This window comes from Dermacentor silvarum, chromosome 2 (genome assembly GCF_013339745.2).
Source record: "Dermacentor silvarum isolate Dsil-2018 chromosome 2, BIME_Dsil_1.4, whole genome shotgun sequence".
Classification (NCBI taxonomy): domain Eukaryota; kingdom Metazoa; phylum Arthropoda; class Arachnida; order Ixodida; family Ixodidae; genus Dermacentor; species Dermacentor silvarum.
Window position 1 is genome coordinate 39,627,793 of NC_051155.1, and position 25,121 is coordinate 39,652,913.

The 25,121-nt window shown below is 48.0% G+C and overlaps 1 protein-coding gene across 1 annotated transcript in view; it reads right to left on the minus strand.

The window, feature by feature from the left end:
- Positions 1-3,975: 3,975 nt before the first annotated feature.
- LOC119439975 (hornerin) overlaps positions 3,976-25,121 on the minus strand; it is a 39,180-nt gene continuing 18,034 nt past the window's right edge. The window contains exons 2-3 of the mRNA XM_049662692.1: positions 5,645-5,791; positions 3,976-4,560 (exon numbers count right to left, since the gene is read on the minus strand). Of these exons, the coding sequence (XP_049518649.1) occupies positions 3,976-4,560; positions 5,645-5,791 (732 nt within the window). The remainder of the gene's footprint in view (positions 4,561-5,644; positions 5,792-25,121) is intronic.

Below are 25,121 nucleotides of genomic sequence, written 5' to 3' on the forward strand. Positions count from 1 at the left end.
CAGCAACGTACTGTACCACAGGTCAAGAAATGTGACATGTGCGCCAAGTAGTCAGGATACCTGTGCTTACTCTTCGGTATACGTTATGGCGCCTCCTCGCAAGGTACCAAAGCCTGCTGAAGAAGCGAATCGTAGAGCTGCGCGCGCGGCTTCAACTAGGCAACATCGGACTCAGCCAACTGCTATGCAAAGTGCCGCACAAACCGCAGCTCGCGCCTTCGACGCCGGGCGTACAGTTCAGATCGTACCCGTCAAAACGACGCGAAAAGAATTCGCAGCGAAGACCCTGAAGTGCGTGGTGCCTAAAATTGAGCTACCATGGAGCCGATACCCCAGCTTACGCTGTCAGTGTGCTGTGTTTGCCACGCAGCCCTGTGACATTTTCAGGTGAACTTTGTATTGCCTGACTCGCGCCGTCGGTGTCGCTGTCGTCGTACGCAAAAAACGAAGTCCTCCTCACCCGCAGCTGGCAGCCGGAAACCCTCCTCGCCCACAGCTGCTTGACAGGTGCTCCTTCTCAACCGCTCCGCGCGCGCTGTTTCAGGCCAGGATTGCATTGCCTGACTCGTGTCGCCGTCGGTGTGGCTGTCGTAGTACGTGAAAACTCCACAGTTCCGCGTCTCCTCCTCTTCTCCTCTTCAGGTTCTCCTCTTCACCGCTGCTGGTGGCCGGGAACCCTCCTCACCCACAGCTGGCACCTCCGCGTGCGCTGTTTCTCGCCAGTGCAAGGCCAGTGCAGTCCCGCCGACGAGGAGGCAGCCTTCGAAGACCGACAACGGGAGCGGACACGTGATCCGAAGCGGAAGCGAAACGACAACGCCGGACCGATGAACGAGTTCGACAACCCGAAGCCGAAGCGAAATGCCAACGCCGAACTGATGAAGGAGTTTGACAAGCCGAAGCAGAAGCGGATCTACAACAAACAAAATGCCCAACCCTTGACCAAACGCAACCCAACATTTCGCAAAGGGATTGGTTAACGGCTTCACAGGACAAGCTTCGCAAGCCCCCTGTTCCCTGTAGGGGAGGGTTTTTGAATTTGTTTTTATCATTGTCATCACTTCAGTAAAGTCACCCCTTCGTCGTTCCATAGACGCCAATCTCTATTCGCAATTTTATGTAATCATAGGGTAGTTATACACTTCTTGTCATGGCTTCCTTGCAATGCCGCCATCGTCAGTCGCTACCATGCCTCCATAATCTTACCGTCGTCGTGAGGCCGTTCTGATCATGCCGTCATCGTCCCTACAGCTACGCCATCCGACTCTCGTCATGCCGTCGTCGTCAAGCCATCGTCGTCATACAGGTTTCGTGACGCAGCTTCGGGACGCCATTGTCATCGTACACTCGTCCTCATTCCATTGTATTCATGCTGTTACCCTTTCATCGTCGTCACTACAATGGTCGTCCTGCATTCGTTGTCAGAACGTTGTGGTCATGCCATCGTCGTCACGCTGTCGTTTCACCATCGTCATCCTTTTAGCATCGTCATCCGATCGCCGCCATGCAGTCGATCCATCGACGTCATTCCTCGTACGTCATTATATCGTAATCAAACTGTCGTCACCGAATCGTGTCGTCGTCATGAAATCGTCGTCATTGCGTCGTCGTCAAACAGGTGCCATCATGCACCCGTTGTTATGCCGTCGTGCTCGTGCGATCATCGCCATTCTGGCTTCTTCATCTGGTTGTCGTCATACCGTCGTCGTCACGTTCTGGCCATTATACCCGCCCCATAATTTCAGATTCTGACATCTCACTGTCGTCACGCTGTCGTCCTTTACTACTTTGTCGTTCCATCAATATCATTCCTCGTTCCTCATTCCATCGTCACTGCGTCCACGTTATACAGTCGTCGTCGTGCCTCCATGCTGATGGGCGACCTTGACAGCATGAGAATATTTTTCAATGTCATAGAGTAATTAATACTGCAGCTGCAACGGAAAATTGTTTCATTGCTGCCACAGCTCAGTCAAGGAGAATGTGATGTTGGTAGAAGTATAGGTATCGCAGAAGTTGAAGTAGCCGTTGCTTCGCTAGCTAAAGGCAAAAAATATACCATCTTCCCGTAGGGGAACACTGAGTAGTATGCGAAACAGCCATGGGGTCGACTCAAGTGCCCATTAGTTTTCAGTTCGTCGTTTCCGTTAGGTTAAGGTACGTAGCTACCGTTATATTTACCGTTTGGTTTCCATGGTAACTACCAAACTTTTCACTACAGTGGCACCCCCCGCGGAGTATTCAGCGCCTACCGTCACGCCTCTAACCTAAGCTGCTTCGCATTATCGCTCGCGGATCCGCAGGTGTTGCCATTCGTTGTGCAATCCGGAGAGGAGAGGAGCGTCGGAGAGGAGAGGAGGAATGCCGAGAGGAGAGGAGATGAGACAAGGAGGGGAGGGGCAGGAGGATGCGCATGCGCAGTGCGGGTGTGGACTCCGCACGGCGGATGGATGGAGGGAGGGAGGGAGAGAGTGACATAGCCCCTACCATAAGCTGCTTCGCCTCTAAAATACTGCGCCTGGCCGCTTGAATTCGGAATTATACAGTGCTTTTGGTCTATATTGGCTCCATTTCTGCTTAGCGTGTATGAAGTAGCTTACAGAACTAGATGCCTACCGATCAGGACAACACAGTATTTGTCCCAATAAGCAGAGATGCAACTAAATTGCAGAACGTTGAGGGATCGCCCCGTATTACTTTGCAACGTGGATTTAAAATATTTGCGAAAACATTAGCTAGTCGCCTTCAACACGTAATTCGATTAGTTGTGGGAGAACATCAAACACGTGGCATTAGCGGAAGATCATTCCCGACAAATATACATGTTTCCTGGTCTGTGCTAGAGTGTGTAGCAGAATGTGTAGGGAAGGTTTCAATAGTTCTGGTCATTTGGCAACAGCATTTAATAAACGTAATCACTACTTCTTGTTTCGTGTGTTAGAGCGCATGAACATTTGGTTTCGTTTTTTTAAAGGCATCAACGTCTGTTATGTTTATGGCACAGCAACACTACTAGTTGATGGCTGTCTATCCGAATCTATCTACCTCAGAGCATACGTAAGTCAAGGTTGTCCCTTGTCCCCTGTATTATTCGTTTTCGACTTAGAACCGCTTAGCGCCCGAATTCTTAACGATCATACATAAATCGTCGGCAGCCACAACTTGCTGCACAGACGTAACAGTACCCTTCCATGGCCGTTCGTTCTCCGTTGAACGCGACGTTCATCTTCTTCCTTCACAGGTTCCGGTTTTCAACTCCGCCGTTGTAATAGAAACCTAATAGAAACTTTATTGTAATGGAAAAGATATTAAGGTCGTTGTCACGGACTCGCAGGAGACGTGTCGCATGTTTCCTGAGGGACACGTGACCGCCGATGTAAAGAATTCAATAGGGTACTGTAGGTAGAATTCATAATGATTATGATGATGAATCTCGGTAAATGGCACATACGCACCGTGGAGGATCGGCCAAGAACCCATTTATTACTTCATTGTTCCTGCTAACCTCGTCGTCTTCATCTCTTCATCACCACGCTGGCGATGTGGATCGCCACACAACTGAGTTCTTCGAAATCGAGAGTTTAAGAGATGTGCGCTGCTACCTACTCATTGGCACACAGAGCTAACAAAAATTGCTCATTCCGAAAAAAATATTAACTTGTCTTAGAGCTCAAGAACCGTATGTCTTCATTTTCACCAGCAGGCTTGGCATCATAGTGCGAAGTGAGAAATTCGGAAGTGAGGAATGTGGAAGAGACATTTACTCACCATGCTCACTTGTTGCTAGAAGAAACGAGATAATGCTTTCCTGAAGATATTCTCCTGTGATTTTTTACATGCAGAATGTTAGACATCTGACCATGAGATTCACCAGCTGTTTACAAACAAATGATCTCCATTTCGGGACACGCGTTTTTGTTGTAATGTTATCCATTTATTCAGAAAACAACACTGTCATTTCTGCACTTACAGTGGTTAACGACGGCGGTGGTATCCGTGATGAGCCGAAGGCCCAATTCCGTGTCCAGTATGGGCGGCATAGATAGCCGGCGCGTAGCCCGCAGCGTTGCCGGCGGCACCGTAGCCGTACGGGGATTGGGCGCCGTGTGCGTATGCGCCAAGTATAGGGCCACTGGCAACGTATCCATGATGTCCGTACGGGGAGTAACCGGAGGCTCCAGCAGCGCCTGCGTTGGGGTTGTATCCGTATCTGCCGTACCCACTGTTGCCACCGGCATTGTAAGCTTGGGCCGCCCTAGCTGCGGAGGCTGAGGGTGCCCCAATCTGCCCAGCGCCTGAGGGGACCGGCGGGACGATTGGCGCAGCGTTGAACACTGCGTCGGCGCTGGCACCAGGGGCGGTTCCAGGTTCGTTGGTATCCACAGTGGCCCGGAAGCCGTTCGCGTCGGCCACGTAGTTCACCCACCGGTACAGGCCGTTCACGTCCCGGTAGCCGTACGAGCCGGTCTTGGCGTTTTTGGAGTCACCTTGTTCGCTGCGGAACTGCCGGTTGCCGTACTCATCCACGTTGTCGTAGCCGAAACTGTAAGGCTGAGGTGGCTGCAAGACACAGGAAAAAAAACGGGAATATTTTGTCAGGCAACTCCTATGTAAATAACACCGTAGAGAGGAATTGAAAAAAAACAATTACTGACTATCTTCTGTCAAACGTTTAGCAGCATAGTGAATAGTGCTTAGCCGATAACATCAGCTAAGCGTCGGAGTTATGTATCTGACTAAAATCGTTATGAAATACGAAATGAAGCTATCTTGAGGAGTCTCAACCTACAATTGTACCAGAAACTCGGGATACAATGGCCTCACAAAATTAGTCATGGTTATCAAGAAGGCTTGCTTCCTCCTAAAGACAGCTGGACAGGAAACCAGGAGCCTTCTTTACATAATGCTTTTTTAGAAATGCAACATTGTTATCGAAAAATTAACGTATTCGCAGCCACGGCGATCTCCAAGTATTTATTATCCCCGTAATACGTACCGTTGTCCTTCTTAATTCTTTCTTTTACAAAATCTGTGTACAGTTTCATAATCAGGGATGGTGAGCCTTAAAATATGCAGGACAACGTCGGCATGCAAACATTCCTGATGTTAATGAGTCAGCAAATGTGTTTTATACCCATTACAGCCGAGGCCACACACGAAGCCATGGAGACTTCTAGTTTGCAGCGGTTTCCTTCGTGAAGTACTGAAGGAGGGGACGAAGGAAAGAACGCAATATATTCTGCTTAAATTAGCTGGCAAAACGAGAGAAAGGCAGATATACAGGAAAAGGGATATTAATGATAGGAAAAGCGGATACGATGTGTGATGCCATGAACGAAAATTGCTTTCAGTAGTGTTCTAGCTACCAGACAGTTCTAGCTACGAGGCGGATAACGCAAAAAATGCCGCAAAATTATACAGGCATGAGCTCAAAGCATAAGACGATATGGCTAAATAACGGGAAATATATCCTTGTTACCGAGTGCGTGAGAAAATATATTCGCTAATTTTCACGGCAGTGTAATTAGTGTAATTCTTCATTTTACGGCAGTGTTTTCACGTCAGGGCAAGTGACCGGAAATATTTCCTGCTGGCTGAAATGTCCTGGATTAAAGCGTGCACAGAGAGAGCAAGTGATACCCACAGAGGCATAGGCGTCGTATCCTCCGTAAGGTGTCCCTGCTGCAGCGTAACCCCCGAAGCCGGCACCCCTGTATCCGACTGGTGTCGGCTCCTGGTGGTGGTGAAGTCCGTAGGCTTCGACCACGATATACAGCAGTAGCACTTGCAACTGCGTTTAGCAAAAAGAGCGTTTGTAGTCTACGACAGCATGAAAACTTTCGAGCAGATGTCATGTTGGGCCTCACGCCAGCGTGATATCTGCTCTTCTCTTAAACGCACCTGTGAATCAATGGTATGTTAGTAAATTGTCGCAGTTTCGCCTGAAAGGTGAAGCATCGATTGCGATACCAAATCAGTACACAGCTATACTGAGTAAGGACAATAGTTTTATTGGCCCGTATAAACTTGTAAACATTCAATTACTTACTAAATTACCCTTTGCCGTTATGTGGAACATCACAGTGACGGCGACGGCAGAAATGTGCCTGGAGTATCCATCTAATTCCTATTGCAATAAATTTGCCTGCAAGCAATATATTAAAGGGGCCGTGAAACATTTTTTGAACTAGTCATAGAATGGCCTCATTCTTAATGGACGTCGTCTCACAAATCTCATGCCATATAATTTTTCGAACCCTTCAACTAAAATGTAGTTATCGCACCGATAACCGGCTTCAACTCCCTTTCATCCCCGCTTGCCCGCTGGAAGCTACACCGCGCAGAAGCCAAGAGGGCAATGGCCCGGCCAAAATTTGAATGTCCCGTGGCGAAATCGTGGAAAGGGCTCGTCGAGGCATCTCGATGCGGCCGCGGTAGACTACACTACGCTGCGCGCCGCTACCACCATTGCTATTTATCAGCATTATATAGCTCACATATTCACAGAAGCGTGTGCGACAGATCGGCAAAGCTTTCTTACTCTGTTCAAGGCGTGTGGCAGGGTCCCTTTAAGGGGCTCCATATTTGTTTCTTTTTCCGTCTTTTGACTAGCAAGAGATTAAGAGTGCAAGACTGGTGCATTAAATGCTGTTTTCCACTATTCCTTTGATTCACACAATGGGAGTGGTCGTTTGCAGCCCTCAACCTGAATTGGGTGTCGAGTGACGTACTTGTATCCTTCTCTTGTAATCTGATTAGGATAAGTGTTTGTACCTGCTTTCAGGAATTTTTTGCGTCCATTGGCTTATTGTAGCCGTTTTTTATGCTCTTACGATTATGCTTCTCACATTCGTTCAGTGCATCATGTAGAGGCATAGGTCATCTTCCAAGCGAAGCGATCGCCTTTGCGTACGACATGTATATTTATTGTATTATTGATACAACATGCCCTCTTCAGACTTGAAAGTAAGTACGAGTGAGTTTTTCATTCTGTGAGTTTGAATCTCATTCAGACTCAAAGAAATAAATTTAGATAAATTACAAGAGTCCAAAATAAAAACACGGGCAAGAAAGCGAGCACTTGTAGTGCTACTTCTCTTGTCCACCTGTTTTCTTCGCTCTCTTAATTTATTCTGCAACATGAACATCATTACATGTAGTAATAGGTTGACGTGCAACTGTATATTGAACAAGTTTTCCCACCATTTCTCGTAAACGTTTAGAGAATGAAAACATTACCCAGCTTTCTCTAAACGAAAGTCGCCCGTCCTGAACTTATTGTCATAAAAGATTCTCACCGTTGCAGACATTTTTGCTTTCACGAAGATGCCGCAGGTTGAGCCAAGACAGCTGCTGCCCACCGAGCGACGTTGATGCGACAGCAAATGTCGTCTGTTCACTTCTCGTGGACAGCTGGCTTTTATACACAAACCAACGACACTTGACCGAATGTTGCGTATGCGTCACACGAAGTCGCAACTTATTTTGTTCGTTTGCAGTGCTTCCTTTGCTTTCGCATCTTGCAAAATTGCCCTGTCGTGCGGGGTGGCCCTTTGAGTCCTCATTTTACGTAAAAGGCGTGTCGGCTCTGCGACAAATCTCTACGTCCATGTCGAGACTGACTGCATTTATGCGAGCGTCGTTTGGAAGTAGGAATTTAGAGGTTTCAAGTTTGCAAAAGCGTGGAATTTATTGCAGATGAATTGCTGCAAATTTATGCATTTTGCTAGCCGACTCGTGAGCGCGCAACCTTTAGCGACTGGCAGTTGACAATATCAATCAAGATTTACAGATCTCTGGCAGTTCAGTAGTATGTAGACGTGCTAGAAATTATATATTGAGTTATTGTAAGTCCGTGATCTTTTCGTAATTAAGTTATGGACATACAAGTATTGTGACGTTTGTGCTGCAACATTACCAGGAATTAGGGACATTTCGTACAGTTTCCTTTTTTCGCCACCCTGTGGTGTATCGACCTTAAAGAATGCGAAATTCCCGCTATGACGTATGCTATGACGCACAACTAAAGAAAGCGCAATAAAAAGAAACACACCCTGAAGCTGTCACTTCACCTTGGTGCTTGGAAACGAGCGCACTTGTGTATCAGCGTTATCTCGAAGACGGCCAGCTACTTGCTCTACTGTCAATGAATCGACGGTTTTGCTAGACACCTGGCCAGAAAGCTCGTCCGCATTCTGGAGAGATGTCTGGCCGAGATAAAAGCTCCCGCGAAGCTTCCGTTGAATATATATTTTTTTTCTTGAACAGACTTTTTATTTGTGTACCACTGTGATCACGGTCTTCTGTATACGTCAGGGTTCTGTTTCATGAGTTTCCTATAGAACTGGCATGATCCATTGTTTAAGAGGAAGCTTTAGCATAGAGTTACATACGGATTACAAGAGTGGCCACTCGAGCCTAAAAGCGGCCGAGCTACGCAGCTTCATGCCGCCCGCTAGAGGGCAATACAACACTCCCTGTCTCCAAGGGAACGCGCGTACTACTTATCTATTGTAGTAACTGTTCTATAGTGCACTATACGTCTAATTGTCTATGTGGCTGTAGACGTAGACGTTATCAACGGGATCAGCAGGCCGTGAGCGGTGGATGATAAGACTAGTATAAAGAATAACGCATCGCTAAAAAATATCGGCCATGCTGTGATCAGGCAAGGCGACGCCACAAAAGATGTGCGATAACGTCTGCGTGGTCTTTGCTGGGTTCGCCTGCCAGAACGTGTCCGTCTGCTTGGCTGCTGCTTGGTAAAAAGGCCTTCATTACATTCTTTTTTCCCTTCATTACTTTGCAAATTGCTTATGCATTTGTCACTTCAGCCGTAAGTTAACATTTGTCGCATTGTGCTGTTCGGCGCAAAGAGATTTTTGTGTTCTTCACTTCGCGCATGATGTTCGTGGATTGCTTCGCATTATGTAAGAAACAGCAATTTGGAATGGTGCGCAGCACGTTTGCGAGAAAATCGTTTCTGGGCGCGAGAAAGTGAGTCGGCACACGCCGGTATACGTAGTGTGAATTTAATGCACGTGTGTTGCACTTCTGTGAAAGAATGCAAACGTTATGTTTAGGATCGTTATTCGTGGCGTGCGCAGATTGCTTGAAGCCTTTGTTAAGAGCGAAATTAGAGAGTACTTGCGAATTGAGAAGAATGTTTGTATTCTGGGAGCTACGACGTATTCTGAAGAAACACTCCTGCCTCAGTAGCGCATGCATGGCACCGAAGGTTGCTTTTTTTTAGCTGCTACAATTGCACGTGACGCTTTTCGCGAAGGGGCGATATGAAGTGCTTAGGTGAAAATTTGTGCGAAGGCGGGAGAGAAGACATAACCAATACTTTTTTTTCAGGTCATGCCGACCATAGTCAAGTACTACGGGAATTACTGCTGTGTTGCGAGGTGCAGTAACAACGACAGGACAGGGAGAGAGCGTGGTTGGCTGACAACTGCAGTGAGCAGCCTTCATTCCTTGTTTGCTATGCAGCCCGAAACTACCACTTAATAAGAAAGGTTAGGCTTCAAAGGACGAGCTTTGTTTTCCTCTTTAATGCTAATGCCATCTTCTGCAGTTTTACTGTTCTGTGGGGTTTTTCATAATATCGCCTGTTTATTCTTTTTTTTTTGAAATTTATTCTCAACATGTGGCAGCTGTATTGGCATGTCTCTCATTGTGCAGTGTACCCATCTTTTTGTGCTTGCGTTCATCTAACGTTGCGAAAAAAAAGTGTACATGTGCTTACTGAGAATGACTGAAAAATAAAGTTTCGTCTCTTCCAACACTTGTCATGTTTATTTAAAGTGCCTGCATAAACACACAGTGGCATCGTGTGCTTGCTGCTCTGGCGGTGCAGCTTACACGAAGCTACTCGATGCATGCAAGCAACGCGTTAAAAAAATCAAAATATAGCCATCATATAGCCTCCGGGACGAGCACTCGCACGGGAGCAATTTTGGAGGCCGTGAACATTTTATAATCGCCAGAAGATAGCCTTCGAGATCAGTTTTCCTGCGGTCCTAATCTCTGAGTCTGCGTAGATTCCACACACCCGCTAGGTGCGCTGCGAACCAAAAGCGGCCGAAGAGGCCTATGGAAGTGTCCTCTCTTATCCTTTTATGTTACTTTATGGCTTTATCTCGGGCCTATCTTCGATGCCGGATACTCAAATACCTGTAAAATGCAGGAATGCTTTTATGAGAAAACCGCTGAACCGATTTGAATGAAAAATGGTGCATTTAAGAGGGAAAGTTAAATTGCAGAGACTACAGCAAATAGAATTTTCGTTTAGATAGCGTAATGTTTTCAAAGAATTGCAATATTTTCGCAAATTTGGAAAAGAATAGAAGCATAAAGTTTACAAATCCGAAACTCACCCATTAAAAACAAATATGGCATTTCTATAAACTGCACCCGTTGAAGCATTAAAAGCGAACAAAGTTTTTTTTTGCTATACCTTAAAACTTAAGCGAATTTGTTATAATGTTTGGAAGGGTTTTGCAAATGCAACATTCACAACATAGATGTATATTTCAGGAGGCTGTATGATATGTGTTTTCTATCCGCTTTGGATGCATTATTAGGTGCAGTTTACAGAATTAAGGGAAACTGAGACTTCCACCCAAATGTAGCAATTTGCTACAATAGAAACCCAACCGGGTTCCTCGAAAGAAAGCCTCGCAGTTGAAGAAAAATTCGTCCTGGTCCGGGACTCGAACCCGGGACCACCGCCTTTCCGAGGCAGCCGCTCTACCATCTGAGCTAACCAGGCGGCTAGCAGATGGCAGGGCGAAGTCGAATTTGTCGACAACTTGAAGCAAAGGCAAGTGTTTGATGTAATAGTTACTTATCTCCACCTAGCGGATTTCCGCTGAACTATTACATCAACACTTGCCTTTGCTTCGAGTTGTCGACAAATTCGAATTCGCCCTGCCTCTGCTAGCCACCTGGTTAGCTCAGATGGTAGAGCGGCTGCCCCGGAAAGGCGGTGGTGCCGGGTTCGAGTCCCGGACCAGGACGAATTTTTCTTCAACTGCGAGGCTTTCTTTCGAGGAACCCGGTTGGGCTTTCATTGTAGCAAATTGCTACATTTGGGTGGAAGTCTCAGTTTCCCTTAATTACTTATCTCCACCTAGCGGATTTCCGCTGAACTATTACATCAAACACTTGCCTTTGCTTCGAGTTGTCGACAAATTCGACTTCGCCCTGCCATCTGCTAGCAGCCTGGTTAGCTCAGATGGTAGAGCGGCTGCCCCGGAAAGGCGGTGGTCTCGGGTTCGAGTCCCGGACCAGGACGAATTTTTCTTCAACTGCGAGGCTTTCTTTCGAGGAACCCGGTTGGGTTTCCATTGTAGCAAATTGCTACATTTGGGTGGAAGTCTCTGTTTCCCTTAATTACTTATCTCCACCTAGCGGATTTCCGCTAAACTATTACATCAGTTTACAGAATTCCGATATCATTTTTAACTCCTGAGGTACACAGCTCTATAAGTCAAGTTTTCTTTTTCGAAATTTGACAATTCTTTAACATTTTGCGTAAAAATGTAGACAGCCTATAATAAAATATCCCTTTCTGCAATCATACACTTTAACTTTTTTTTTCTAAAGTCAACATAACTCATCAGATTTAGTGCATCGGTTGCTCTGAGAAACTATTGCCGATTTCCCATGTATTTCGATAGGAGCCCCCAAGCTCAATGTTCCCCCTAAGTTCGAGCTTGAATAATATACTTGTTGCCAAGATACGTTTGTAAACGTGTGATCGTAGCCTAATGAGCTAGAGCACCGGCGTACTGAGCTCAACGGCCGAGGATATGTTTGTAAAGCGTCTTGGGAAGGAATAGGAGAAAAGAAAGGGGGAAGGCTGGTATGTTATTCAGAAGCGTCTTTGGTTGGCTGAAAATTACTAAATGCTTTGGTCGTCATACCACCTCACGTTCCATTCCATCAGCATAATTTCTATTTCATTCCGCTAGTATTGTGCAATTATTGTCAATCAATCGAGATTAGAACACCGGCGTCATGGCATTGTATTCCGTCGCAATTATTTATCGCCATCACTTCACAATCATCTCATCGTCGTCATGCCGTCGTCGTTCTATCGACATCATTCCTACCTCGTAATTCCATCGTCGTCACTGCATGCACCGTCGGTCTGCGGTCCTTGTTCTACCATCATGAGGTAACATTGGCGACCGATGGTCATAACAAAGCGGGTCAATCAGGGAGACAGTGTATGGCCGCATATAGCCGAATCACTTGAAACATCAGGGGAAACACTACGGATTCTAAACAAAGGTGTCTTAGCTAACACGGTGTGTCGCTTCTTGCTCGCTAGATTGTGTGAATGTTAATCGCATTAACTTCGATAAGCATCTTAACATGGGTTCTGCAGGAATTCTTTCGTCTTCGCGACACTAACGAACTCTTGTCCACATTGTTCCCAGCCTATTAACACCTCAAATTCCTAGAGGTGATCGTGCTCAGGCATGTGACGGACGACCCGAAGTTTGATGGAAGTAGTGATATGATTTCGACAGCGGTAGCGCCTATCGACAAGGGGAAACACATTTGGATGGGTGGGAATAGTGGCGAAAGGCACACTTCAAGAGTTGATAGACATCACAGATTCGAATCAACCTGACAAACAGTTAAAAATATATATGCATTGCAGTCGCGCTAAAGTAATTGAAAACTATTGGATTGGTGTGAGACTCGCTGCAAAAACATTCATTAGACTGTCTCAGGTATCCGAGCTATACTTAACGGGAATTAATGAGATGAGTTTAGATAGAGCTCGTTACATTCTTCAAAAGCGGAAGACGTGCCTAGAGGCAGAGTCGACTGCAATATTTTGTTGCTGCACAAAAATATCTAGATTTTTGGCGTGATCATGTTAAAGGAAAAAAATTAAATAATGTTCAAGAATTACTTAGAGTGCCTCGGTAAAATTGTAGCAAATAGATTCTGAAAAGTTGATTTGCAACTTTTTTGTATTTGAAGGCACAGGGCAACTTACTACTGCTTTCCATTAGTTTTCTTCGTTATATTTTCAAGCGAGTTGAATATTCTGCCGTAGGTTAATTCACAATTAGACCAATAAATAAACTCAGACTTTCAAGTGTATATTGTTCTTAGACAAATGCTTTAGGTCTACGCGGATGCTGCAATATTCTCAACATTGGGGAGGGGAATATCAAAAACAAAATAGAAATGCCGAGCATTTTATTGCCTGAGTAAATTTTTATTTTGAATGCTATTTCCACTCGTTAAGTGGCTCGACCCTCGTGTTCGCAGCCTTGTATATGTTTTTGTAGCACTAGGTGTGTTGTCTGCGAATTTACGTGAATAAGCAAGCAGGTCATACTTTAATCTGGGCGAAGAAAAAAAACTAGGAAAGCCTACGTTGTAGATGCACTGTACTGAAACACAATTACACAGAGTCTAAATTTGCATATATTTCTAAACAAGGATGCTTAAATTGTCGATTAAAAATTGACATATTTATAATGAAGCCGAATAAAGCAATAAAAATGGCACGTGCCGTGTGAAAATATGATGAGCGTTAGCCTTGTGGGTCAACAATTTCTGTTTATTGAAAAAAAAAAGCTTCTAGTGGCCGTGTATTATCGTATTCCTGAAAGCCAGTAACCAGCTTATCTAAATTTACACTCGCGCCCAAATTATTGGCTCGAGTTCCATAACTGTATCCGAATGACTATATGAGATTCAAAAGGGAGATTAAATGACGGGCCGCGGCGTATACGGTAGTGTTCACCTATGCCTTCGCTATAGTATGTTGCCGCACACTTTAAAGCACTAGCATGGTGATCAACCGATGTGCTTTTCTACAACTTCATCCCTAAATGTAAGCCGGGGTTCTGCCACTCCCGGTGGTTGTTAGCCTGATCCCTCCCTATTTTCTTAACTGTCGATTGTATGGTTTGTTTTCATACCAAATATTCACATAATAATCTGTGCGTGTTCGGCTAGTAATGAAATGTTTATTTCTCTCACAGTTAAATTATCAAGTAACCAGAAAGAAGGGATGCAGCGCAACAACCTGCTTTGATTCAGCTTGAAGACCGCCCGGTGACCGTTGATCACATGACAGTAACTTCACAATAATCGAGAACTCGAGCTAGCTTCGTATAGGCAAAAAGGCTAGTGGGTCGAACAGAACCGGGCCGGCCAAAGTATAGTACTTTCGGGCTCAGGTCAGGCTCAGACCTGAAAAATCGGCCCATGCAGAGCTCTACTTCAGATAGTCTGATTAGCAGATTCGCATACCGTCACGTAGTAGTGACGCTGAAGTAAACAGTCGTTGACGAAACTGATTCTTTATTGGGCGAATATGTGCCCACAAAAGCAAGCTATACACACGAAGCACAACAAAAGCGGCAAACACAGTCGGCGATCGTCGAAATCTGATCAGCGGCGAAACACGGCGGCTTTTGTACATGAGTCATTGAAGGCGCCAGGATAATCACTGGTACCCGCATGTTTCCAGAAAGTTCTAAATAATTCGCGTCGCTCATACAATCAGATTTCATGAGCGTCGGTGACAAGAGACAATGTATAGAATCATCGATAACGTTCGAGAAGCTTCCGATACATGCAGGCGCGTCCCGTGCCTAGCGATAACGTTTAACATTTGTTAGCCGGTGAAAAGCGGTCACCGGTGAAAGATAAACATGTATACGTGTCATTACCCTCCCCTTAAAAAGCATCGTCCCGATGGTACAAACAAGAAAGCGAAAACAAAACCACGCGTACAGAGAGAGAGAAAAAAAAACAACAAACAATAACAAAGTAACAAAGTACCCAAGTTCTTCAGCGGGCGTAGAAAGGCTTAAGACGCACCACGTGGATGACCTCAGGTCGGGCCCGGCGCCGCTGTGATTGCGAAATGCCGTCTGGCATGACCTTATAGTCCAGTGCGCCAATACGTCGGATTATCTTATATGGTCCGAAATAGCGACATAACAGTTTCTCGCTAAGTCCTCGTCGGCGTATCGGAGTCCAGACCCAAACATGGTCGCCGGGCTGGTACGCGACGTAGCGTCGTCGAAGATTGTAGTGTCGGCTGTCAGTCCTCTGCTGGTTTTTGATGCGCAGGCGGGCGAGCTGTCGACCTTCTTCGGCATGCTGCAAATAGGTGGCAACGTCGAGATTTTCTTCGTCAGTGACGCCCGGTAGCATGGCGTAAAGCGTCGTTGCCGGGTTCCTACCGTAGACTAGGTTGAACGGCGCCATGTGCGTCGTTTCTTGTATGGCCGTGTTGTATGCGAAGGTTACGTGCGGAGGGATGGCATCCCACGTCTTGTGTTCGACGTCGACGTACATTGCCAGCATGTCGGCGATGGTCTTATTTAGGCGCTCGGTGAGGCCATTCGTCTGCGGGTGGTAGGCGGTGGTCCGGTGATGGCTTGTCTGGCTGTAGTGCAGGATGGCTTGAGTTAGTTCAGCCGTGAAGGCCGTACCTCTGTTGGTGATGAGGACTTCTGGGGCACCGTGACGCAGGAGGATGTTCTCAACAAAGAATCGGGCTACCTCGGTGGCGCTGCCTTTGGCAAGGCTTTTGTTGCGGCGTAGCGGGTGAGGTAGTCCGTAGCTACGATGATCCATTTATTCCCGGACGTCGACGTCGGAAAAGGCCGCAGTGAGTGCATCCCGATCAGCTGCAACGGTTGGCGAGGTTGCTCGATCGGCTGTAGAAGTCCAGCTGGCCTTGACGGCGGTGTTTTGCGTCGCTGACAGTCTCGGCATATTCTTACGTAATGGGCGACGTCGGCAGAGAGGCGAGGCCAGTACAATTTTTCTTGTATCCTCGCGAGCGTGCGGGAAAAACCGAGGTGTCCAGCCCTTGGGTCGTCATAGAGAGCTTGCAGAACCTCTGGGCACAATGCTGAGGTTACCGCGAGGAGGTAGTTGGCTCGAAGAGACGAGAAGTTCGTATTTAAGAGAATGTCGTGTTGCAAGAAAAACGACGCCAATCCTCGCCTGAACACCTTGGGCACAATGACGGTCTTGCCTTCCAGGTAGTCTACAAGGCTCCTCAGTTCTGGGTCGGCTCGTTGTTGTTCGACGAATTCGTCGGCACTGATGGGTCCCAAGAAATTAAGGGTCGTCATCCTGGTCGTCCTGTGGCGGCGGTTCGACGGGGGCACGAGACAAGCAGTCGGCGTCAGAGTGCTTTCGCCCTGACTTGTAAACGACGGTGATGCCGAATGCTTGAAGTTTTAGACTCCATCGTGCGAGGCGACCTGAAGTATCCTTCAAGTTAGCTAGCCAACACAAGGCGTGGTGGTCGCTCACAACATTGAAGGGCCTGCCATAGAGGTAGGGGCGAAACTTTGATGTAGCCCAGATGATGGCGAGGCACTCCTTTTCGGGTGTGGAATAATTTGTTTCCGGTTTCGACAGCGACCAGCTAGCGTAACTTACAACCCTTTCTAGCCCGTCAGTCCCCTCCACAAGCACGGCGCTGAGTCCTACGCTGGTTGCATCGGTGTGCACTTCGCTATCGGCGTTTTCGTCGAAAAGTGCAAGTAGTGGCGGCGATTGCAGGCGTCGCTTCAGTTCTTCAAATGCTTCGACTTGCGGCGTCTCCCACTTGAACTCGACGTCGGCCTTCGTGAAGTACGTCAGTGGCTCAGCGATCCGTGAAAAATCCTTGACGAAGCGCCTGTAATAGGCGCGCAGTCCAAGGAATCTACGGACTGCCTTAGTGTCGGTGGGCGGAGGAAAGTCAGCTATGGCCGCAGTTTTCTGTGCGTCAGGGCACACTCCAGACTTGTTGATGACGTGGCCCAAAAACAAGAGCTCCTCGTATGCAAAGCGGCACTTTTGTGGCTTTAACGTGAGTCCGGAGGTCTTGATTACTTGAAGAACTGTTTGAAGGCGCCCGAGGTGTTCCTCGAAGCTTGAGGCAAACACATGTAACGACGTCGTCCAAATAGACAAGGCAAGTCTGCCACTTCAAGCCTGCCAGTACATTATCCATGACGCATTGGAAAGTCGCGGGTGCTGAGCAAAGACCAAACGGCATGACCTTGAACTCGAACAGTCCGTCTGGTGTTATAAATGCAGTCTTCTCCCAGTCCCTCTCATCGACTTCGACTTGCCAGTAGCCGGTTTTGAGGTCCATTGGCGAAAAAGTTTGCGTTGTAGATTCGATCCAAGGCGTCGTCAATACGTGGGAGAGGGTATACGTCTGTCTTTTGTGATTTTATTGAGGTGACGATAATCGACGCAGAAACTTAGCGTTAAATCCTTATTCTTTACTAACACCATGGGGGACGCCCACGGACTCTTGGACGGCTAGATGGTGTCGTCCCGTAGCATTTCGTCAACTTGTTGCCTTATGGCCTCGCGTTCGCGCGCCGCAACTCGGTACGGGCTCTGACGGAGTGGGCGGATATATTCGTCGGTTATGATGCGGTGCTTGGCGACAGAGGTTTGTCGAACTTTTGACGACGACGAGAAGCAGAGCTTTTTAGCTGTTCTTTCTTATGATTGGGAAGGTTCTGATTGACGTCTAAAGTTGGTTCAGATATTACAGTCGTCGTTGCAGGTGTACTAGAGTCAGTGAAGGCGAAAGCACTGCTGGCTTGTACTATTTCGTCAATGTAGGCGACCATGGTGCCTTTGTTAATGTGCTTTTATTCGTGGCTGAAGTTCGTGAGCATCACTCTTGCTTTTCCTTCACGTTGCTCAGCTATGCCTCTAGCAACGAAAATTTCACGGTCGTGCAGTAAGTGATGATCGCCCTCGATGACACACTCCATGTCTGTAGGCACTTCGGTACCGACGGAAATCCTTACGCTGGAGCGAGGCGGAACGGTGATTTGTTCTTCTAGCACATTCAAGGCATGGTAACTGATGTTTGTATCCGGTGGTATCGCATTGTGCCTTGAAAACCTTATCGACTTGGACCTTAAGTCGATGACTGCATCGTGTTGGTTTAGAAAGTCCATGCCTAGGATAACATCCCTGGAGCAGTGCTGCAGGATTACGAAACTCGCCGGTTAAGTGCGGTTGTTTACCTTGGCTTGCGCTGTGCAGATTCTAGCCGGCGTTATTAGGTGTCCTCCCGCTGTCCGGATATCGGGTCCTTGACAGGCCGTTTTCACCTTCTTCAACTTGGCGGCGAACTCGCCACTGCAGACAGAATAGTCGGCTCCAGTGTCGACGAGAGCGGTTACATTATGACCTTTGAATCGCACGTCTAGATTGGTAGACCGTCGTCTGGCGTTATGGTTAAGTCGTGGCATCGGGTCACGGCTACGTCGGCTTGCTCCGCTGCTGCTACGTCGCGTTGGTAGGTCAACTTTTGGCGGCGAAGTGTTGTCGTGAAGGCTCTTGCCAAGCGCTATGCTGATACCTCGTCATGATGATACGCGAATCTAGTTCGTCGGCGGCGGAGTATCTTCAGCATTGCGTCGTACAGCAGCCGCACCTCCATCGGTTGCTGCCTTTAGTTTCCCGGGTAAGGGCTGGGAGATCGGCCCCGGGTTGGGCCGGCATACAGCCGGCGATGCGGCGAGATGTAGCGGCCTGGTGACGGCGAGCGTGAGGGTCGTCGTGGTTGCCACTGGGCTCTGGCGAGGTAGTCGGCGATGTCACGTGGCCACTCGCCAAGCTGTGGACGTGGCGCGTTGACGGCGAACCCTTGCAGGCCCATAAAAGCAAGCTACGCTCGAAGCACAACGAAAGCGGCGAATACAGACGGCGAACGGCGAAATCTGATCAGCGGCGAAACGCGTCGGGTTTTATACATGAGTCATCGAAGGTCCCAGAATAATCTTTCGTACCCGTGTGTCTTCCAAAAAGTTCTAGATAATTCCCATCGCTCATGCAATCAGATTACATGAGCGCTGGTGACAAGAGACAACGGATAGAAGCATCGATAACGTTGGAGAGACTTCCGATACATGCAGGCGCATCCTGTGCCTAGCGATTACGTTGAACGTTTGTTAGCCAGTGAAAGATAAACATGTATACGTGTCAATATGATTAAGAAAGATTGAGTAAAGCAGCTTAAGACGTAACCTGCTTCCCTGTTCAAGCAAAAGGATCCAGTCAAGTTATTTTTCCTCTTGCACTTAGAAAGCGGTTGTATATCCCCAGGTCGAACAGTGTCGCGACGGATTGGACTTTTTCGAAAGCATTATTATGCAAAAAAATTAATTGTTGGGCTTTACGTGCCAAAACCACGATCTGATTATGAGGCACGCCTGGGTGGGGAACTCCGGATTAATTTAGTCCACCTGGGGTTCTTTAACGCTCACCCAATGGAGCATTGATATGCACATCAGAAACCACATTCAACACAGAGCATGCTTACACCAACATTGGTAAAACTTGTTTTTTACGCTGCTCTTTTACGTTAATACTTCTGTGTTTTTTTTTTTGCAAGAAGTGAAGGGCATGCCCTGCATTTCTAACTACGGTATTAACATGTTATGACCAAGAGCCATCCTCTGACAGCATAAGACCTAAATATTTCATTAGTGGATTATTTTTCTATTTCAACTGGCCACTTAACAAGTACTTATATATGATTTTGTTACATTTTACTAGTGAAGCTGCTACATAATTATTTATGTTTAGGGGCATGCTATTAGTGACACACCATTTGAATACTCGCTTCAAGTCGGCCGCCAATAAAAACAATGACTCATTAGATGCCCTTGCACACAGTACACAATCATCCACAAAAATTGTATCCCGGTTCGATAATATCACACATATTGCTAATAAAAAACCTTGCACTCGGCCGCGCAACGCTTGGAACTGCGAAGCTGTGTGATCGTAGCCCAGCGTTTCCCGGAAGTACACGCGAACTTTTCATCTTATCACTCATGTAGTTGACAATTTCTTTTCGTGCGTCTCGGACTTACGGCCGACACTGCGCGTTGAACAGCGGAGCCTGCAACACCGACACCGCTTTCCAATGCCGACATCGCGTTCCAGGAGACCCGCTTCGTGAATGCGTCGCTCTCTCTCTCTCTCTGTCGCTCTCATAGCACGCAAAACCTCTTCACCTCGCAGAGCACGACCATACAAACGCGTCAGCTGTGGACGAATACGACGACGCTCGAACGCAACGCAGCCGTCGTGCAGCACGAACATGCGGCACGTGCCGTCGGTGCTGCCAGATTGCACTCCGGCGCTGATGGCTTGCAAGGACTCGTCGCGATGTTGTTCAGCGCGCCTGTCGCACATGTCAGTGAAAGCCAACACGCAGGTCTCCAGATCATGTGCAACAGGATCAGGAGGATCCACAGGATGACGAGAGAGGCAGTCAGCGTCCTTGTGCAGACGTCCAGACTTGTAGATGACAATAAAAGAAATTCCTGGAGCCGCAAAGCCCAGCGACCAAGCCGTCCTATCGGGTCCCGGAGGGAAGACAGCCAGCAGAGGGCATGGTGGTGTGTAATGACCGAAAACGTGCGGCCGTACAAATATGGCCGGAACATGGCGACAGCCCACACTAAAGCCAAGCACTCACCCTCGGTGATGGAGTAATTCCTCTCAGAAGGTGACAGCAGGCGGCTGGCGTAAGCTATCACGTACTCGGTACCATTCTGCTGCTGGGCGAGAACAGCACCGATGCCGTGGCCGCTGGCCGTGTGGACTTCGGTCGGTGCAGATGGGTCAAAGTGGGCAAGTATGGGAGGGGTGGTCAGAAAGCCGATGAGAGCGGCGAACGCGTGAGCCTGCTCCGGGCCCCATGAGAAAGGCGTATTCTTCTTTAGAAGAGCTGTGAAAGGGCGAGCAACGTCGGCGAAGTTTTTGACGAAACGGCGAAAGTAAGAACACAGGCCGACGAAGCAGCGCACGTCAGAAGCAGAACGAGGCACAGGAAAACTGCGAACGGCGCGGACTTTATCCGGATCTGGTTGTACACCGGTTGCGTTAACGAGATGTCCCGACACGGTAATCTGACGGCGCCGGAATTGACATTTCGTAGAGTTCAGCTGAAGGCCGGCTTTTCGGAAGACCGCAAGAATTGCAGCGAGTCGCGTAAGGTGGCTGCTGAACGTGGGAGAAAAAACAATGACATCGTCAAGATAACAAAGACAGGTGGTCTATTTGTAGCCTCGCAGAAGAGAGTCCATCATTCGTTCAAATGTCGCAGGAGCATTGCATAGGCCAAAGGGCATTACTTTGAACTGATATAAACTATCAGGTGTTATGAAGGCAGTCTTATCAAGGTCCACTTAATCAACAGAAATATGCCAGTAGTCGGATCGAAGATCAATGGACGAGAAGTATGTAGCTCCATGCAAGCAGTCCAAGGCGTCATCGATGCGTGGTAATGGGTAGACGTCCTTTCGCATGATCTTGTTTAAATGGCGATAGTCGACGCAAAAACGTCAGGTACCATCCTTTTTCTTCACGAGGACGACTGGCAAAGCCCAAGGACTGGCTGATGATTCGATGACCCCTTTGCGGAGCATTTTGTGCACTTCTGATTGCATTACTCTACGTTCAGCATGTGATACACGATAGGGACGCCGACGAATAGGATTCATGTCTCCAGTGTTTATACGGTGGTGAACAACAGATGTTTTGCCGAAAGGGCGGTCGCAAAATCAAAGGTGTCACTGTACGATTCGAGCAGGAGACGGAGGTCCTTGGCCTGAGCAGAGGTGAGGTCAGTTGCAATCATTTTGGCGAAGTCATCCATGAAAGAATCAGAGCTGTGAGCTGCAATTGGTGCTAATAATCCACTCTCGGCATCCATACTCTCAATGTCAAATTCGGACGTACAAGAAACGCTGGCCAAGAACATGCCAGCCGGAAGCACTTGAGGGCACAGGCTGAAGTTCAGAAGCGGGAGAACGACGTCATTATTCGTAACCGTGATCAGCCTATGCGGAACCGCAACGTTTCGGTTCAAAAGCACGTTGACGATGAGGCGAAGCACATATTCACCGTCAGGAACCTGTGGCTGTGAGGTCAAAGCAACGTAAGTGACTGCCTCGGGTGACAGACGCACATCTTGAAGCGAGCACAGGCGCGGTGCTTGGAGCATCGGCGAGTTGAGGCAGTTCCAACTGAAGGACGCCGGCTGCGCAGTCGATGAGAGCATAATGGTTGAATAAAAAGTCCAACCCAAGGATAACGTCGTGAGGGAAGTTGTCGATCACAGCTAAGAGAACAGAAGTAGGGCGGCCGGCTATACTTAAACGTACAGTACACATTCCGAGAACAACCAGCACGCCACCGTCGGGCACACGAAGCACTTGTGCAGCTTCTGAGGTGAGGACCTTCTTTAAACGTCTACGTAGGCTAGCACTACATCACAGATATGTGGGCTCCAGTGTAGATGAGTGCTTGGAAACGGTACGCCGTCTACATTGACGTCAATTATATTTCTCTTTGTGGGCACAGACAGAGGATTTACTGCATTAGTTGACAATGCAGCACCACCTCCGAGGGCTGCAATTCTTAGTTTTCCGAAGGAACGCGGTCGAACGCCACAAGGTTCGAAAGGCGACGTGGCTGCGGCGAACGGGAAGATGAGGCGACGTGTTTGTGGTGAACGAGACTGGTGTCCGCGAGGCGATTGTGAGCGACTGTACCACGTGTTCCTGGCAGAGTTGTCGGCACTGTTAGACTCGGCGGAGGGCAGAACACGGCGGGAATTCCATGAAAACGGTTCAGGTTGGTCGGCTGTGCGAGGTGTTGAGGGCCACGAGTTGCGACAGTATCGGGCGACATGACCAATACGACTACAGGTGAACATATCGGCTGGTCGTCCGCAGTTCTCCACTCAGTCGGGTTGCGATAACGCGGAGAGAAGCGTCGCGGTGGATCAAACAGATTAGAAGGGCGTTCGTGGCTCTGGGTTGGCGACAGCACAGACAAAATGTAAACCAATGCTTTCAAGTTCCTGGCGAACGATGGCTTGAACGAGAGGAACTGAAAGAGGGGTAGCGTCAGGGCGACGCGAACAGAAGCTGCGGGCGCCCTCGCTTCCAGTTCACGTCGAACGATTCGCACCACGTCCTCTGATGGCGACGCATGCTGCTGTGTGGGCTGATCTTCACAAGACGACGTTGCGGCAGTATTGGGGAGTCTGGCGAATGGTTTGCAGGACTCGGCGGCTTTTGGCCTGCTCGAATTGTCGGCACTCTTTAATGATAGCATCAACTGAAGAACAGCCTTTGCACATGAGCAGATTAAAGGCGTCGTCAGCGATTTCCTTCAGCACGTGCCCGACCTTCTCAGCTTCAGTCATGTCGTGATCGCCTTTACGACAAATCGCCAGCATGTCCTGGATATACGAAACATAGAACTCTGTGGGGGATTGGGCCGGGAGGCGAGTTCCTGCTTTGCGGCAATCTTACGGCCGGCTGGTTGGCCAAACAACTCTTTTAGCTTCTCTTTGCATTGGTGCCAGCTGGTCAGCTCCTCTTCGTGGTTTTCGTACCAGACCTTTGCCGTGCATCTTAGGTACAACACGTTAGCTAGCATAGGCGTAGGGTCCCATCTGTTGACTCCACTCACGCGTTCGTACATGGCCGGGCACTCTTCAACGTGGCGCCATCGGTCCCACAGAAAGTTCCGGGATCCTTGGCTTGTACAACCACAACCGATGGGGACGACGACGTAGCTGGCGACGGTGCTGTTGACGTTGGAGGGCGGCAACGACGTTGATCCCGCGTGCTCACCGTCAGTCATGGTGGGGACGGTGATGCGACGTCCACTGCGGAGCTCCGTTTCCAGCCTATGTACCCCGCACCTCTCACCAATGTGTTACGGGGATGTTGGGAGTATAGACTGGATGCATTTACAATATATGCACAAGTAGGGTGAGTGTGGTCAAGATAGCTGACCAGCAACAACACGCAGCAGCCAGTGTCTCTCGATTTCTTCTTACTTCTTTCCTCCTATCCTTCCTTCCACCACCATATGATTCGCATAATTGCATGTTCTGGCAGCGGGCTGTATAGCCTAGTGGTTACGACGCTCGCTTTGGACCGGAGGTACGCGGCTCCGAAACCCACCTCGGCAAGAAAGTTTATTTCTTTTCTTTCTTGGGTAGTTTTTGATACGCACCCACAAATTACGGCTGTTAAAAAAAAAGAAGAAATTCGGCAGAGACATTTCAACTAGCTTACGTGTGGGTATGCGGAAAGCGATATATTCCCTTGGTGCAGTGTTGTACGGAACGGCGTTCCAGGAACTAGTTCCTTTTGGGAGGAACGGAGGAATGCCACCATTCCTTTAAGGGCCGGTGGAACTGTAACGGTAACTCGTTATTTTTACGAAGGAGCGCAGAGGAACGGCGGTTCCTTCTGTAACGTGCCATGGCACTAACAGGCGCACCGACGCACGCACGTATGCAGTCACATCATGCAGGGCGCAAAGAACTAACGCTTGTCTGGTCACGTGACTATGTGCCAATTCTTTCGCGAAGTTATACACTTCTCTTTTTCTCCCTCACTATGCCCCTTCCAGATTACACGTGACGCTCCCTTTCTGTAGTTCTTTAGCCATGGCGGCCTGTCGGACACTAACATCGAGATGTAACTCTTGCCGAGTTCAAGCAAGGGTCTTTACTAAATTGAGAATATCTATTCTGGACATTTCTTTTTCTACTCATACTGCAATATTGAATCAGCAATAATTAAACGCCTAAGTATTGTTCCTTTCGATGCGGTTTCTTGCGCAACCATTTAATTATATCCTCCTGAGACCCCTTGTACAATACATTGCACATTGCCTTCCACTTTTTTTCGAAATTCGCTCAGAAGTGATTACGCAAAATATTCACTCTGGGTTTGAAGTACGGTGCATGTGTAACTACTGTAATGAAGTGGTTTACTCATATTCTTGTCATCCGCTTTCGAGAAATTTGACAATAATTGGTCTAGACCTCTGTGTCGTCCCACACGGCCGAAAGACGTCGAGGCGTATTTCGAAGTCACCGAGATTTCGGGAAAATACCGGACGCGGCAGCAATATGGCAATGTACTACACGTAGTTCCATCTTCATCTCAGCGTTTAAACAATGAAATGCAGTTTTTACCGCAGCTAACATGAGGAGATGATGGAGAGATTCACGTACACGGAGCGGAGCTTTTGGCATCTATCGA